At 40.6% G+C, this 13,330-nt stretch overlaps 1 protein-coding gene across 1 annotated transcript in view; it reads right to left on the bottom strand.

Moving 5' to 3' along the window:
- Nucleotides 1-10,868, bottom strand: part of RAB5A (RAB5A, member RAS oncogene family) — a 34,087-nt gene extending 23,219 nt beyond the window's left edge. The window contains exons 1-2 of the mRNA XM_047769066.1: nt 10,508-10,868; nt 7,234-7,490 (exon numbers count right to left, since the gene is read on the bottom strand). Of these exons, the coding sequence (XP_047625022.1) occupies nt 7,234-7,396 (163 nt within the window). The 5' untranslated portion in view covers nt 7,397-7,490; nt 10,508-10,868. The remainder of the gene's footprint in view (nt 1-7,233; nt 7,491-10,507) is intronic.
- Between the last annotated feature and the right edge of the window lie 2,462 nt (nt 10,869-13,330).

The raw sequence follows: 13,330 nt of genomic DNA, 5'->3' as shown, positions 1-13,330 counted from the left end.
CCACCCTGGGAGTTCCCATTGTTGGTACAGCAGAAATGAACCAGACTAGGAAACATGAGGTTGCAGGTTTGATCCTTGGCCTCGCTCAGTGGGTTAAGGATCTGGCATTGCTGTGAGCTGTGGTGTGGGTCACAGACATAGCTCATATCTGGTGCTGCTGTGGCTGTGGCGTAGGCCAGCAGCTGTAGCTCCAACTGGACTCCTAACCTGGGGTCTCCATATGCCGCAAGCTCAGCTCTAAAAAGCAAAAAAAAAAAAAAAAAAAAAAAAAAAAATATGGCTGCGCCTTCAGCACATGAGTTCCCAGGACAGGGACTGAATCTGAACCAATCCTTTAACTCACTGTGCCAGGCCTGAGACTGAACCTGAGAGACTCAAGCTGCTGCAATCAGATTCTTTAACCCACTGCCCCACTGTGGGAACTCCCCAGACAGAAAATTTAAATCTGAATAACTTGTGTTTTTCCTGTAGTAGTAAGCTTTCTATACTGTCAATCCAATTCACTCATCTTGAGGAATTTAGTAATTTGGTAGAGTTCATATTTACATCAAAACAGCCAATCATAAAAAATCAAAACCCTTTGGAATTACTCCTATTGCTTTTCTCATTCGGATACATCCCTATTTGCCACCAATGTAAATAGGCTCATGTAAAAAAAAAAAAAAAAAGGAGTTCCCGTGGTGGCGCAGTGGTTAACGAGTCCGACTAGGAACCATGGGGTTGTGGGTTCGATCCCTGGCCTGGCTCAGTGGGTTAAGGATCCAGCGTTGCCGTGAGCTGTGGTGTAGGTTGCAGACGCGGCTCGGATCCCGCGTTGCTGTGGCTCTGGCATAGGCTGGTGGCTACAGCTCCGATTAGATCCCTAGCATGGGAACTTCCATATGCCGCGGGAGTGGCCCTAGAAAAGACAAAAAAAAAAAAAAGCCTCATGTTTAATAAAAGTCTTTCAATGATGACTCCAAATTATGTTATCCTACAGTTAATTAATTCACCACACATCATAAGGAAGATTACGTATAAGTAACATCACATTACTATGGTGTAAGACTCAAAAGGGAGAAAGGTCAACTTTGATTTCTAGTACTTAAAACAGTGTTAGGAGCTTCGTAATTTTGTTAAGTATAAATTTTAGAGAAGCTTGATAATCTTATTTCCTAGAATATAAGAAAATAAAAGCAGTATATTAGGGAATCAATAGAGGCAATTTACCATAGTGATAGCTAATTGGCAAAATTATTCTACCAAACAGCTCTGTTGCTTCAACAACACCAAAAGGCATCAATGAATTAACTAATACAGGACAAAAACAGATGTTCATGATCTCAAATTGTGAAATAAATTTTAAGAGGAGAAAGAAAAAGGCTTAATTGTATTGACTGTATTGTTAAATACGGAGGAGTGTAAACACTTAAAAAAGTCTCCTCTAGAAGAATCCCCTCATTTTATAAACGTGTTAACAGGGCTGTCTGTAAAAGGATGCCAGAAATGAAGCCAAGTTTACTGGCTCCTGATTCACAGCAATGTTTAAGTAGTCACATATGATAACATTTTAAACTGGGGCAGTGGAGAATAACTGTTGTTAAGACTATTAAAATTTTTTAGGTCAGAACTGGTACAAACACATAACACCAAATCTTTACCAACTTCTCTAATACAACCTATCTCAAATATTGAATATGCACTTTCTAGAAGGAAATGTTACGCATAAAGATATTTTTGTCACGTGAAACCAAAAGACTGACTTCCACAATTTTTAACTAAAACTGTAGCACAAAGTGAGTATTTCAAAAACCATTTTTTAATGAATGGTAAAGCATATGCTGTTGGTTCTCTAGGTCTTCTGTCTTTCTTACAAGTGCTTTTAACTCACACAAAAGATAAAGGAAGTAAATGAACAAATTACAATCACACAAGTCTTCCTGAAAGTTAACAAGTAAAGGGCAAGAGAAAAACGCTTACAGGAAAAACATGAGTTATTCAGATTTAAATTTTCTAGCTGGCTTTAACTTCTCAGCTTAGGAAGCAATCTTAGTATCTGCATACATTTACTTAGTATTTTACTTAACTGTGTAATTTCTCCTTCTGAGAAAACTTCCACGAATAAATTAGCTGATGTGGGCACCAGGCATTTAATGTAAGATACATGACTAACAACTTTAGTAACAACCAATAAACTGGTGGTAAAGCAGTAGGAATCTACCATACAGAACTTAAACTTAGTTGTATACATTCATGCTATCTACTTGAAGGAATGTGCAAAAACTCCATTTTTAGGAAGGTTCAAATTTAGGAAGTCCTTGTTCATACTGTTTTTTTCATCTTATTCGTTCCTCTACTTTTTAATGAGAAACTCCATCTTCCAAGAGAAGAAAATCTGGACATAAAATTCTATTAACACTGTTGAATCCTAAATCAAATGCTATGTACTAGGTGGAACGGTGATGATTCTAAAATAATGTCATGTCATGACAATATCAAGTGACAAAAGTGATTCAGCAAAAAGTCCTGGTGGTGATGGTAGTGGTAAGAGCGAACACTTACAATAAGCAATTTACTCTGCTAGGCATTGTGCCAATAAGTGTATATGTACTTTCAACTTAATCCTTAGCAAAAAAAACCTTTCAAGTTAGATATTATTATTTCTACTTCATGTTAAGGGGAAAATAAATCAGGGTATGACTTGCCTAAGATGATGTAGCTGGTATGTGCTAGAGCTAAAACTTTATATCAAACAATGTGGATACACAGTCCGGCCCCTGCCCACTCCCCTTTCTTAACCCCAATGTTTAACTCTCAACAAAGTCCTGGCCAGAAATTGGTAAGGTAAGGTAAAAAAGACTGTTAATGATAACTTTGAAACCAATCTTGTTTTCCTTAATTTTAATAATTTCCCATTAGATGTTTTTATCTGAATAGAAAAACAAGTCCTGGTAACCTCTTAGAAGATATTGGACAGATGCTAAATAACGAATAAACTCTGTTCTTCCAGTAAAAACTCTGAAATAATTATTTTAGACATTCTCTACTTAAGTTTAGTAATTGCTGAAAATAGCTTTAAAAGAAGGCCCTGGAGGGAGTTCTTGCTATGGCACAGTGAGGTAAAGGATCAGAAAAGAAAAACAATTATTCCATTTGTGGGAAAACGTTAATGAGTATGTACTGTAAATGTAATAATGACTACTCAGAACACAGAAAGCAGAGGTTCTCCAACTTTGGCATGTATTAGAATCACATGGAAGACTAGTTAGATTACTTGGCCCCACTCCAGCATTCTGACTCAATATAGGAATCTGTACTTCTAACATGTTCCCAGGTCTCAGATGTTTCTGGAACAGGGAATACTTTTTTTGTTTTTTGTCGTTTTAGGGCTGCACCCGAGGCATTTGCAAGTTCCCAAGCTAGGGGTCGAATTGGAGCTGTAGCCACTGAACTCACTGAGCGGGGCCAGAAATCAAACCCAATACTAGCTGGGTTCATTACTGCTGAGCCACAAAGGGAACCCCAGAAATACTCTTTGAGAACAAGTGCTTGAAACTAAAGCTTAAAAGTTACAGTACCAGCAAGAGGAATGTTGTTATTATTCTCACAGACAGTTCCATAACCTAAACTTTAGAGTAAGGCATATCTTTGATAACTGTGGCACATATGAAATTAAACTGGGATATCAAACATTTATCTCTCAAAAGAAAAAAAGGGCTTAACGACTGCATGCTTTTTCACTCTATATTCTAAACTTGCTCTAATTTAACCAGAGGATCAACTTATTTATACACATCATATCATGTAAAAGTCTTTTTTTTTTTGTCTTTTTAGGGCAACACCCAAGGCATATGAAGCTCCCAGGCTAGGGTTCCTGTACTACACCACAGCTCACAGCAAGGCCAGGGATCAAACCTGCATCCTCATGGATACTAGTTGGGTTCATTACTGCTGGGCCACAAAGGGAAACCCTGGAAATCTTTAAAGTCTTTAGGTGTTCAAGGTGTTAAGTGAAAAATGGCCAGCCCTATCATCCAACAAGTATTTACTGAAGAGCTATTGAGCCTCCAGAAGAGATAACAAGGAAGACAACCCTATGAAACGAATGCTCCCTGCTAACCTTCTGGAGTAGTCTTAGACAACTAATGGGACCATAAATGTCATGCAGACTTAAAGTTCCCAGGCAAGGGATCAAACAACCAGAGTAACAACGCATATCAGGGAACTCCCAGACACTAAACCCCTACAAATAATTGAGAACCCCCTGAAGTGCTAAACCCTAACTATCTCATTATGACTGCTATACAGTTAAGAGGCAGGGGCATAGGGTACAGTGAGATGGTACAATGAGACCACATGGATTCTTAAATTAAGCTATCATATTTAGAAAGAACCACAAAAACCACAGAGGAAACCTTGATATTCTTGATGAACATAAAGTTCTAGAATACACAAATCCAAGAGTGCAGTATATGATTTCCACCTAACATGATTAAACAGAGATGAAAATTTTAAGTGAGCTCTTCAGACCACAACTAATGTTACTAGATACAGTTAAGTAAAAAATAAAGAGCAAATGAAATGTAAAACATCTGGCCAGATTCATTTTTAAATAATCCCTATCACACATCAAGCAAAACAAAAATACATTATTACCCACAAGTTACAGACATAGCTCAAACCCTGAAATTCTTAAATGCTTACAATCTTCTCTAGTCCTTAACAGTGAAGAGTTGCTAGCAAAGAGCCTAAAACAGTGCTCACTTTTTAAATAAATCAAATCAATATGTCTTATACCTTACACAGTATTATGCCAATTATATCTCAAAAACAAACAAAAAACCAAAGCTCACAGCTATTATCATGACACTATCATCATACCTCCTGAAGGTATTAATATGTGGTCAACATAGTGGAAAAAATATCCAACAACCATTAACATAGAAATTTGGATGTAAATTCCTTTTAAAGTTGGTTTAAAAAGTCAGACTCAATCTGTACAAGTAGAAAATATTAGGGAAGTTTTGTGTTAGAATGAAAACCTCTGACAGTCTCCTAATGAAATGCAGACACTCTAATTGATATTAAATGGAAATGGAGATTATATATATATGTATATATATATTCACAACTATCTCATTATACACCCCCCCCAACACACATATCAGAGGATATGAGTATTTTTATGATGATGCATTGATAAGGAGTTAAACTTTTCTTTTAAATGTCTTTCTTGAGAAGTCATTAGGAAAAAAATATACTTAGAAGATAATTTGGGAGTATCCAAAACAAAAACAAAAATTCTAATGTAGGTTCCTGCATAGTTTCCCAGGAATTGAATTGTTTACTATAGTACTTCGGTGTTTTATTATTTTAGTATGTACTATGAAGCAAGGAGGTAAGCACATAGCAAGTCTCAAACATATCTGGCCTGGGTATTTAGCCTATAATGCATATGAACTTTGAAAAATGCTGCAATTGACAATCACTTGCCAAGAAACAGTTATAATAACTAATTTGTTGCACCAGTTTAAGGTGGTAGATATAACCTTAAGGTCTTTAAAACTCTTTCCACTATAAGGGCTAGATAGCTTTGGCCCAATCTGCTTTCTGAAGGAGACTAAAGCTTGTGAAGTAATATTTCATTACGAAACCAGATATATATATATACACACAACTGTATTACCAAAGAAATCACAAAGAATGTGTGATATGCTGTTCATTATAATTTTTTAAAATATCAAGATTTCTGACTCAAAATAAAAGCTGTGCCATATGGACTATATATATTTTTAATGCTCATCTACTATAAAAACAAACTAAATGGGGATCACACGGCAATGGGATATACAAATGCAGGGGGTTGACAGCCACTATTATACTGCTGAATCTAGGGGAAACACCACTTATCTGGTATATTTTTCTGTATGTAGGGAAAAGCCAGGAGACAGCAGAGTTCTATAATTTATCTTACTGGGAAGATCTGAAACTATAAATTCTCAAGCATTATGTACTTGAGAACATACATTCAATGCACAGCATAAAGTTATGTTTCTGAGATATGGATTCCAAAGAGTTGCTATATTGCCCATGGCTATCTGTCTTAATGTATTTCAAAAGTCTGATTTTTTAAAAAGTATGAAGTATATTCATGAACACCTGAAAAAAATATAGTACTGCTTAATTACACATCCCTTTCTTACAAAATATTGTAAGTCTTAAAACTGTGTTTCTTCGGACATCATCTAATTCAAAAGCATCATTTGACAGATGAGTCTCGAGGCCAAATGAGACTATTCTGCACTGCTATATACAGTTGTGTATTTCTTTGGTTACACTCTAACTTCTTGTCTTCTACTGACAATGCTGCACTGTGAATTGTCTCCTCTTTGTCTTGCATTTCCCTCTCCCCTCACCTCAGTCTAGCCACAACCACCTCTTTCCCCTCTTCTTTCATCTTTCTTTCCAGGCCCCAGTTCCCTTTCAGTCTGTCTCCATCAATCACTTTTTCTCTTCCCTTGCCCTAGAATTCTTAAATGGGTTTAATAAAATTTAATTTTACAAATAATTGTAACTTATATAAATAGTTCATTTAGAATTAGAATTTTAACACTGACTTTTACTATTTTCACTATTTATTCTTTTTTTTTTTCTTCTTCTTGTCTTTTTGCCTTTTCTAGGGCTACTCCTGCAGCATATGGAGTTTCCAGGTTAGGGGGTCTCACTGGAGCTGTAGCTGCCGGCCTACACCAGAGCCACAGCAATGTGGGATCCAAGCAGCGTCTAAGACCTACACCACAGCTCATGGCAACGCCATATCCTTAACCCACTGAGCAAGGCCAGGGATCGAACCAGAAACCTCATGGTTCCTAGTCGGATTCGTTAACCACTGCCCCACGACGGGAACTCCTATTTTCACTATTTATTCTAAAGACAATATAATTCAGCATAAACATATTAATCTGAAGAAGCTTCTAATCATTATCTAGAAAAATAACAGATCAAATCCTACACTTGTAAAACTGATTCTACTCATGTCTGCATCTATATTTTAGTTTCCATACAACCATCTCATGGATAACCAGGAACTCAAATATTAAAAAACATTAATAAAAATCAAGTCATAAAGCTTGAGTCTGCTGAACAGGCCTTTTCTTCACTGTGATCTATTTAGGTACTCATCATCTTACTGCAAAATTTTATTTGTCAATGTATGATTCAATTAAATTAAGAAAGGATAAAAGAAAATCTCACCCCCAATGGTACTCTCTTGAAATTCATGAAATTGGCCCTTCACAAAACGAAGCACTAGGCTTGATTTGCCAACAGCAGACTCTCCCAGAAGTACTAGTTTAAACTGGCATATTTTATTTCCAGTATTTGGCCCGTTGGGTCTTGTTGCTCCTCGATTAGCCATGTCCAAATGTGAAACAAGTCCCTAACTTCAGTCTCTTAAATGAACTTCCAGGATGCAAGGTGACAAATTTTTTTCTTTCTGGAGGTAAAGAAACCTAAAAAGAAACAAATATTAAGTAATTAAATATACAAATCAGCAAAACAAATCTAATTATTAATCACTGTAGTAAATTTTGGCTATATTATTGTATGACAATTATAACCTTTACTGAACACTGAATGCCATTTACTTTAATTCTCTCCCTTTGAAGAAAATAGTGTAGGAGTTCCCTTGTAGTGCAGCAGGTTAAAGATCCGGTATTGTCACTGCAGCAGCTTGGGCTGCTGCTGTGGCATGGAACTGATCCCTGGCCTGGGAACTTCCACAAGCTGTGGAGGTGCAGTCAAAAAGAAAAAAGAAAAGAATGAAAAGAAAAGAATGCAAAGGCATAAGAGGTTAAGTAACTTGACTGAGGTCATATAGTTACTGTGACAGAGCTTCAACAGAACTGAGTTTCAAACCCAGGCAACCTGAGAGATGACTCAAAAATTCAGGTTCTGGAACTACACTTAGGTTAAAAGTTTTAAGTAAAATTCTAGAACACAGTTAAGATCTCAATAAATGTTGACCATCATTATTTGAAGATTAAACGGCACTTTTTTTTTGTTTTAATGGTACATTTTTTTTGTTTAATTAACCACAACTCTGGAGCAACAAATATTCTAAGTCTCTCAGGTTTGTGTGGCTGGTGGCTAAAGGACTTAAACCTGTTTTCTCATGTGCTCAGGTACATCATACATGCAAGTATTAACAGTAGTTCTCTAAATGGTGAGCTCATCAGTGTCCTATTTACTTATACTTTTTTGTAGTTTTGAGGCTAACAATTAAAGGTGTCATTACTTTCTATTTAACACATTTAGAAAAGCTAGCCTGAAGGGCAACTTATGTGTCTTAACATCTAACAACACTACTTTTCAATCTCAAAAGAATTGGCAAACATTTAAGAACTCTTTTCCAATCTACTCACAAATCAATGATAATAGTTTTATTCATCTTTAATGAAATCTGATCATGTGTTAATAACACTAAATCTGATGATTCTCCTTCTCAAATCACTGTTCTATTTCATTTAGGTACCTCAAAGAAATCTGCCTTACCCATGAAACGAGTTTGTACAAGAATCCCTCCTGACAATGAACTCATTAATAAACATATCCACGAAACAATGAAATCACTTTTGCCTTTTCTAAACGGCAGCTCTGAAAAGTCCTTATCTTTTAGTAATACATACTGAAATATTTACAAATGAAATAATAGGTCTGAGCTGCTTCCAAACAATGGGGGTGTAACTAAAACAAGACTGGCCATAAGATAACTCAAGCGAGTTATACTATCCTCCCTACTTCTGTATATTTAAAAAAAATTTTTGTAATAAAAATGCTCCAACTCCACATCCATCTTCCCATCACCCTAAAAACGTACCAGATTTGGGGATCTAATCCAGGCTGACTATATCAATTTTTACGGGAGCAAGATCTTTCATTTCAAAGCCTCCATTTCCAGAATACCTAACTTACAAAGCTGCTGTGAGAATTGAATAAGAAATTAAAAAAATCTCTAAATCTGTAGTCAACACACAGCAGGGACTGACAACTGCCAAGCCCTTTGATGAAATAATGATCAAATATCACTGAGAATGCCGTGTAGACTGACAATACACCAACACAATGTCAGCTACTACATACAAGAGCGACTGAAACACTTCCCAACCGTCTGATTACCTACAAAAGACAAACTAAATTACTCATAAAGGACAGCTTGCTCCAAAATTCCATGGTACTTCCAAAATTTCAGGGAAAACATCAGATGCCCACTTAAAAATAAAAAGATTATGATTTAGCTTTGCTCTTCAAGATTTAAAGCTCTGGATTATAGTTGCCTCAAGATTTCAAGAAAAAAAATTACTAAATCTAATTATAAATATATAATCAGCATAACATTAAGGTAAAAATTACATTTGGCCGTTTTTGCATTCACTCCTTAAACTCTTGTTTCACAGAAACAAAGATTCTGCATTAAATGAAGTTTAAATGTTCTGAAAATAATTGGTATTCTACAGTTAAAGTTCCTCTGGGTGCTCTCTGATCAGACAGCAAAACTGTATTAATAACAGCAACTAACATTTACTGGGCACTTATTTTGTGCCAAGCACCAATCCATGAATTATGCTTACAGCAACTCTATGAACTCTTACTACTTCCCCCATTTTATTATATAAGGAATAAAGTTTCTAAGCTGTCCTAAATTATCACAGTGGTGTCCATGAAGTTTTTTTTTTTTACTACGTATGTGAAAGGGAGCTGACTGGACACGCTGGTTCCACTTAAGCAAAAGGTAAAAACCAAATATATGAATTATGACGATTTGAGCTTAAAAAGTCGGAAAGTCTCGGAGAGGACAACCAGCTTCCCAGAGAGGCGGACTGCAGAGCACGTTTAAAGGGCTCTCTACCAAAGGAGCGGCCTAGTTGTCTCAGGTTCTTTTAAAACTGCGGTTCATCACCTTCTAGAGATGAGACAAGGGTCCCTAGACAGCCTGTCTTCTCGAGCCGCCTCCTTCCTCCATTACCCGGCTAGAAACGTCCGAGATAGGTGGAGCTCCCCAAATTTACACCTGCTGGAGGCCCCGATTCCTCCTCCAAGAGCACCTGAGTAACTGACACCAAGCTCCAAAAGGCCTGGGCCGGCCGGCCTTGCCAAACCCCTGCGCCATCTCTTCCATCCTCCGCCCCCGAAGCCGCCCAGGCTCTAGCCGGGGAACCCCCCTCACCCCCGGGCTGCCGGGACAGACAGGCAGGCGGAACCGCGGCCTCCGGCCCTCTCTCGCGACGCCATCTTGAGAAAGGAAGGGTGACACCCGTCGCTGCCAAGGCCGGTCCCCAAATTCTAGTCTCCAGAGCTCCTTGAGGGATGCGTCACCGGGGCTGGCGGGTCCAGACACCGGGTTCCGCAGCTCCGGCCCCGGGCCCCGGCGCGCGAGTGGGTAAGGGCTGGGGGGGTCTCCGAGAAGTAAGGGCGGCAGAAGCCCGCGGGTCACCCGGGGTCCCGACCCGCTCAGGGCAGGCTCGGTTACCTGAGCCCGCAACGCGCGGACCCGCGGCGCCAAAGCTTCCGGCTGCAGGACTCAGGCGTAGTCCGAGAGGAAGCTGAAGCAAAGGCTGAGGCGGCGGCGGCGCGTCTCCTCTGCGCCGCTTCTCTCAGACTGGACGGTGCGGGGCTCGTGCTGCGGTGCCGCCCCCGCCGGGCTCCGTCTCCGCCTCTCTCCGCTCCGCCTTCCTCCCTCCTTTCTCCTCCTCTGCCGCCGCCGGCGCTCGAGTTCCCACTAATTCTTTCTCCTCCCCCCTCCTCCCCTCAGGTCGGCCGCCGGCTTCTTCACGAACCAAAACACAAACACTCCAGTCCCTGCGCGGGAGCCACTTCCGCCGCCCGGCGCCAGCCTCGCCGCCACGTCGCCGCACGTCGCGAACTACGCCCTCACGTCACTTCCTGTCGTGGCCAGTGGTCCCACTCCATCCTCTTCCCCGCCCCCTCTCAGATCCCCTGGAACCACCGCAAGGCTGAGGGGCGGGGCGGTCATGTCACGTGATCCCGCGAGCCACAGGGGCGGGTCCGGCCACAGGCCACCGCCCCTCCCCCCGCTCCCGCCCGGCGCGCGCGGCCCCGCCCTCCCCGGCGCCATTGTTATCTGGGCGGTGGACTGGGGTTCCCCGCTGCCGAAGGCAGGGAGCGGGCAGGAACTACCTTGCTGGCCTGCTTTCGGGGGAGTTGGGGAGAGTGTGGGTTCCTTTCTCTCTGCCGACTTGGGGCGCGGCGAAGTTCCCTCTGTGAATATTAGCTCACAATCCCCTTTAACCTACCCTGCAACACCCCAACTCTGCCGTCCTAGCTAAGGGGCTTTTTTGAGGAGACCTTTCTAACACCGGAGAACCTCCCGACAAGTCCCTGGGGATGGGTGGGTCGGTACGGGCCTGGAAGGGGTATCTACTCCGGGGAGCGGGGGGAGAAAGAGATCCTTAACCTGAAAATTGTCTTTTAGGCGGAGACATTTTTAATAATAACATGCTTTTCTTGAGAACTTACCTATTTTTGGTGGGGAGGGGCAAATTATAAAATAATAGCTGTTTTTTGCCGTTTTCCACCGCAAGTTACTGCACTAAACGCTTTACAGGAATCATCCCATTTTCTACATACACTGAGGCTTTGTCGTCCGCCACCCGTGTTGGAATAACACCTGCCCAAAGTGGTCCTTGCTGCCTAGCACAGTGCCTGACATCCAGGAGTCCTAATTCATGGCTGTAGAATTCATAGATGTGCTGTGCCTGTTTTGCAGGTAGAGAATTTGAGGCAGAGATCGTGTTACTTGTACAAAATCGCTGCGGTGTTAGTGATGAAATTGTATTCTAACCTGCAGGCTGGCTCCAGAACCCGAGTTCTTAAGCACGATTCCAGTAAAAGAACTCAAGACTTTGATTAGCCTCCGTTGCAGACCTACTTAAGATGTTTTTGTTCAATCTCATACAATTTCTGGCTGGGGCTCTGAAAACAGAAGAAAACAAAACAAAATTCATTTTGGATTTGGTAGAACCTTAAATCGATTTTCCCTCAGGATGAGGGCTACTTTTTGACTTTGCTGTTTACCATTTATATCTCTATCGTGAGGACATTAGTATTGATTGTCTATATGTGTACAAGGGGTAAGGTATCCTATGGGTGCTCAGTCAACATTTTGCAATGAAGGTGATTTGATCCCTTAAACAGCCAGTCTTTCAGATCCACTCCTCAGTTACTAACCAGAAGAGTATTATCTGTTGTATGTAATTTGGTATCTGTGGCACTTTATCCCAAGGAGTTGTTCCAATACAGATGTTAGTCATTAATACCTCTGACAATCCCGGGAAGATTGAGGAAATAGGATGTGTCACATCAGCTTTGGTATGTCAACACTGTGCCCAAAACCAAACCTATTCCATCCCAAACTTGCTTCTGCTTGGTGACTGGTATTAACAGCCTCCCAACCTCCTGGACTTGAATCATCTAAAACTTTTCATGGTCCATTCTATCACCCAAAATTCTCTAATTCCCAAATCTGAACTCTAATCCCAATGCCCAGGCCACAGTAGAATTCATATAAATGGGAATTAATGCACATTCCTGCCTTTTCAATCCATTCTCTACACTTTTGCCAGTCCCTCCCCTACTAAAAAATGTTCAGTTCCTAAATAGAGTACAAAGTCTTCAACTCTAGTTCCAATTTATGTTTTTTGGTTTTATTTTGTTTTCATGGTATGGGTCCAGATCCTATGCCAGAGATCAAATCCCTGCCATAGCAGCAACCTGAGCTGCCACAGTGACAACACTGGATCCTTAACCCACTGTGCTTCAAGGGAACTCCCCAATTCATGTTTCTTTCATTCTATTTCTTTCTTCTTTTTTTTTGCTTTTTAGGGCCACACCATGGCATATAGGAGTTTCAAGGCTAGGGGTTCGATCAGAACTGCAGCTGCCAGCCTAGGCCACAGCCACAGCAACGCCAGATCCAATCTGTGACTGTGACCTACACCAAAGCTCACGGCAATGCTGGATCCTTAATCAACTGAGCAAGGCCAGGGATCAAACCCGTATCCTGGTGGATACTGGTTGGGTTCGTTACCACTGAGCCACAACAGGAACTCCTTTCATTCTATTTGTAAAGCTTCCCTCTCCCCAAACTCTTGCTTTCTGCCCTGATGGCACCAGTCTACTTCGTGTTCCCAGAGTGTCATCTTGTGTTCTTATCTTGGCATTTTTGATCGCTTTGTTCTCTCCGCCTGGAACAAACACCATTACCACAATCAACCTTGGCCAGGATGCCAACTCCTCTGGATGGCACCCGAGGTTACTTATACTGGATTTAGTG

This window comes from Phacochoerus africanus, chromosome 1 (genome assembly GCF_016906955.1).
Source record: "Phacochoerus africanus isolate WHEZ1 chromosome 1, ROS_Pafr_v1, whole genome shotgun sequence".
Lineage (NCBI taxonomy): Eukaryota > Metazoa > Chordata > Mammalia > Artiodactyla > Suidae > Phacochoerus > Phacochoerus africanus.
This window is presented reverse-complemented; position numbering and strand designations above follow the sequence as displayed.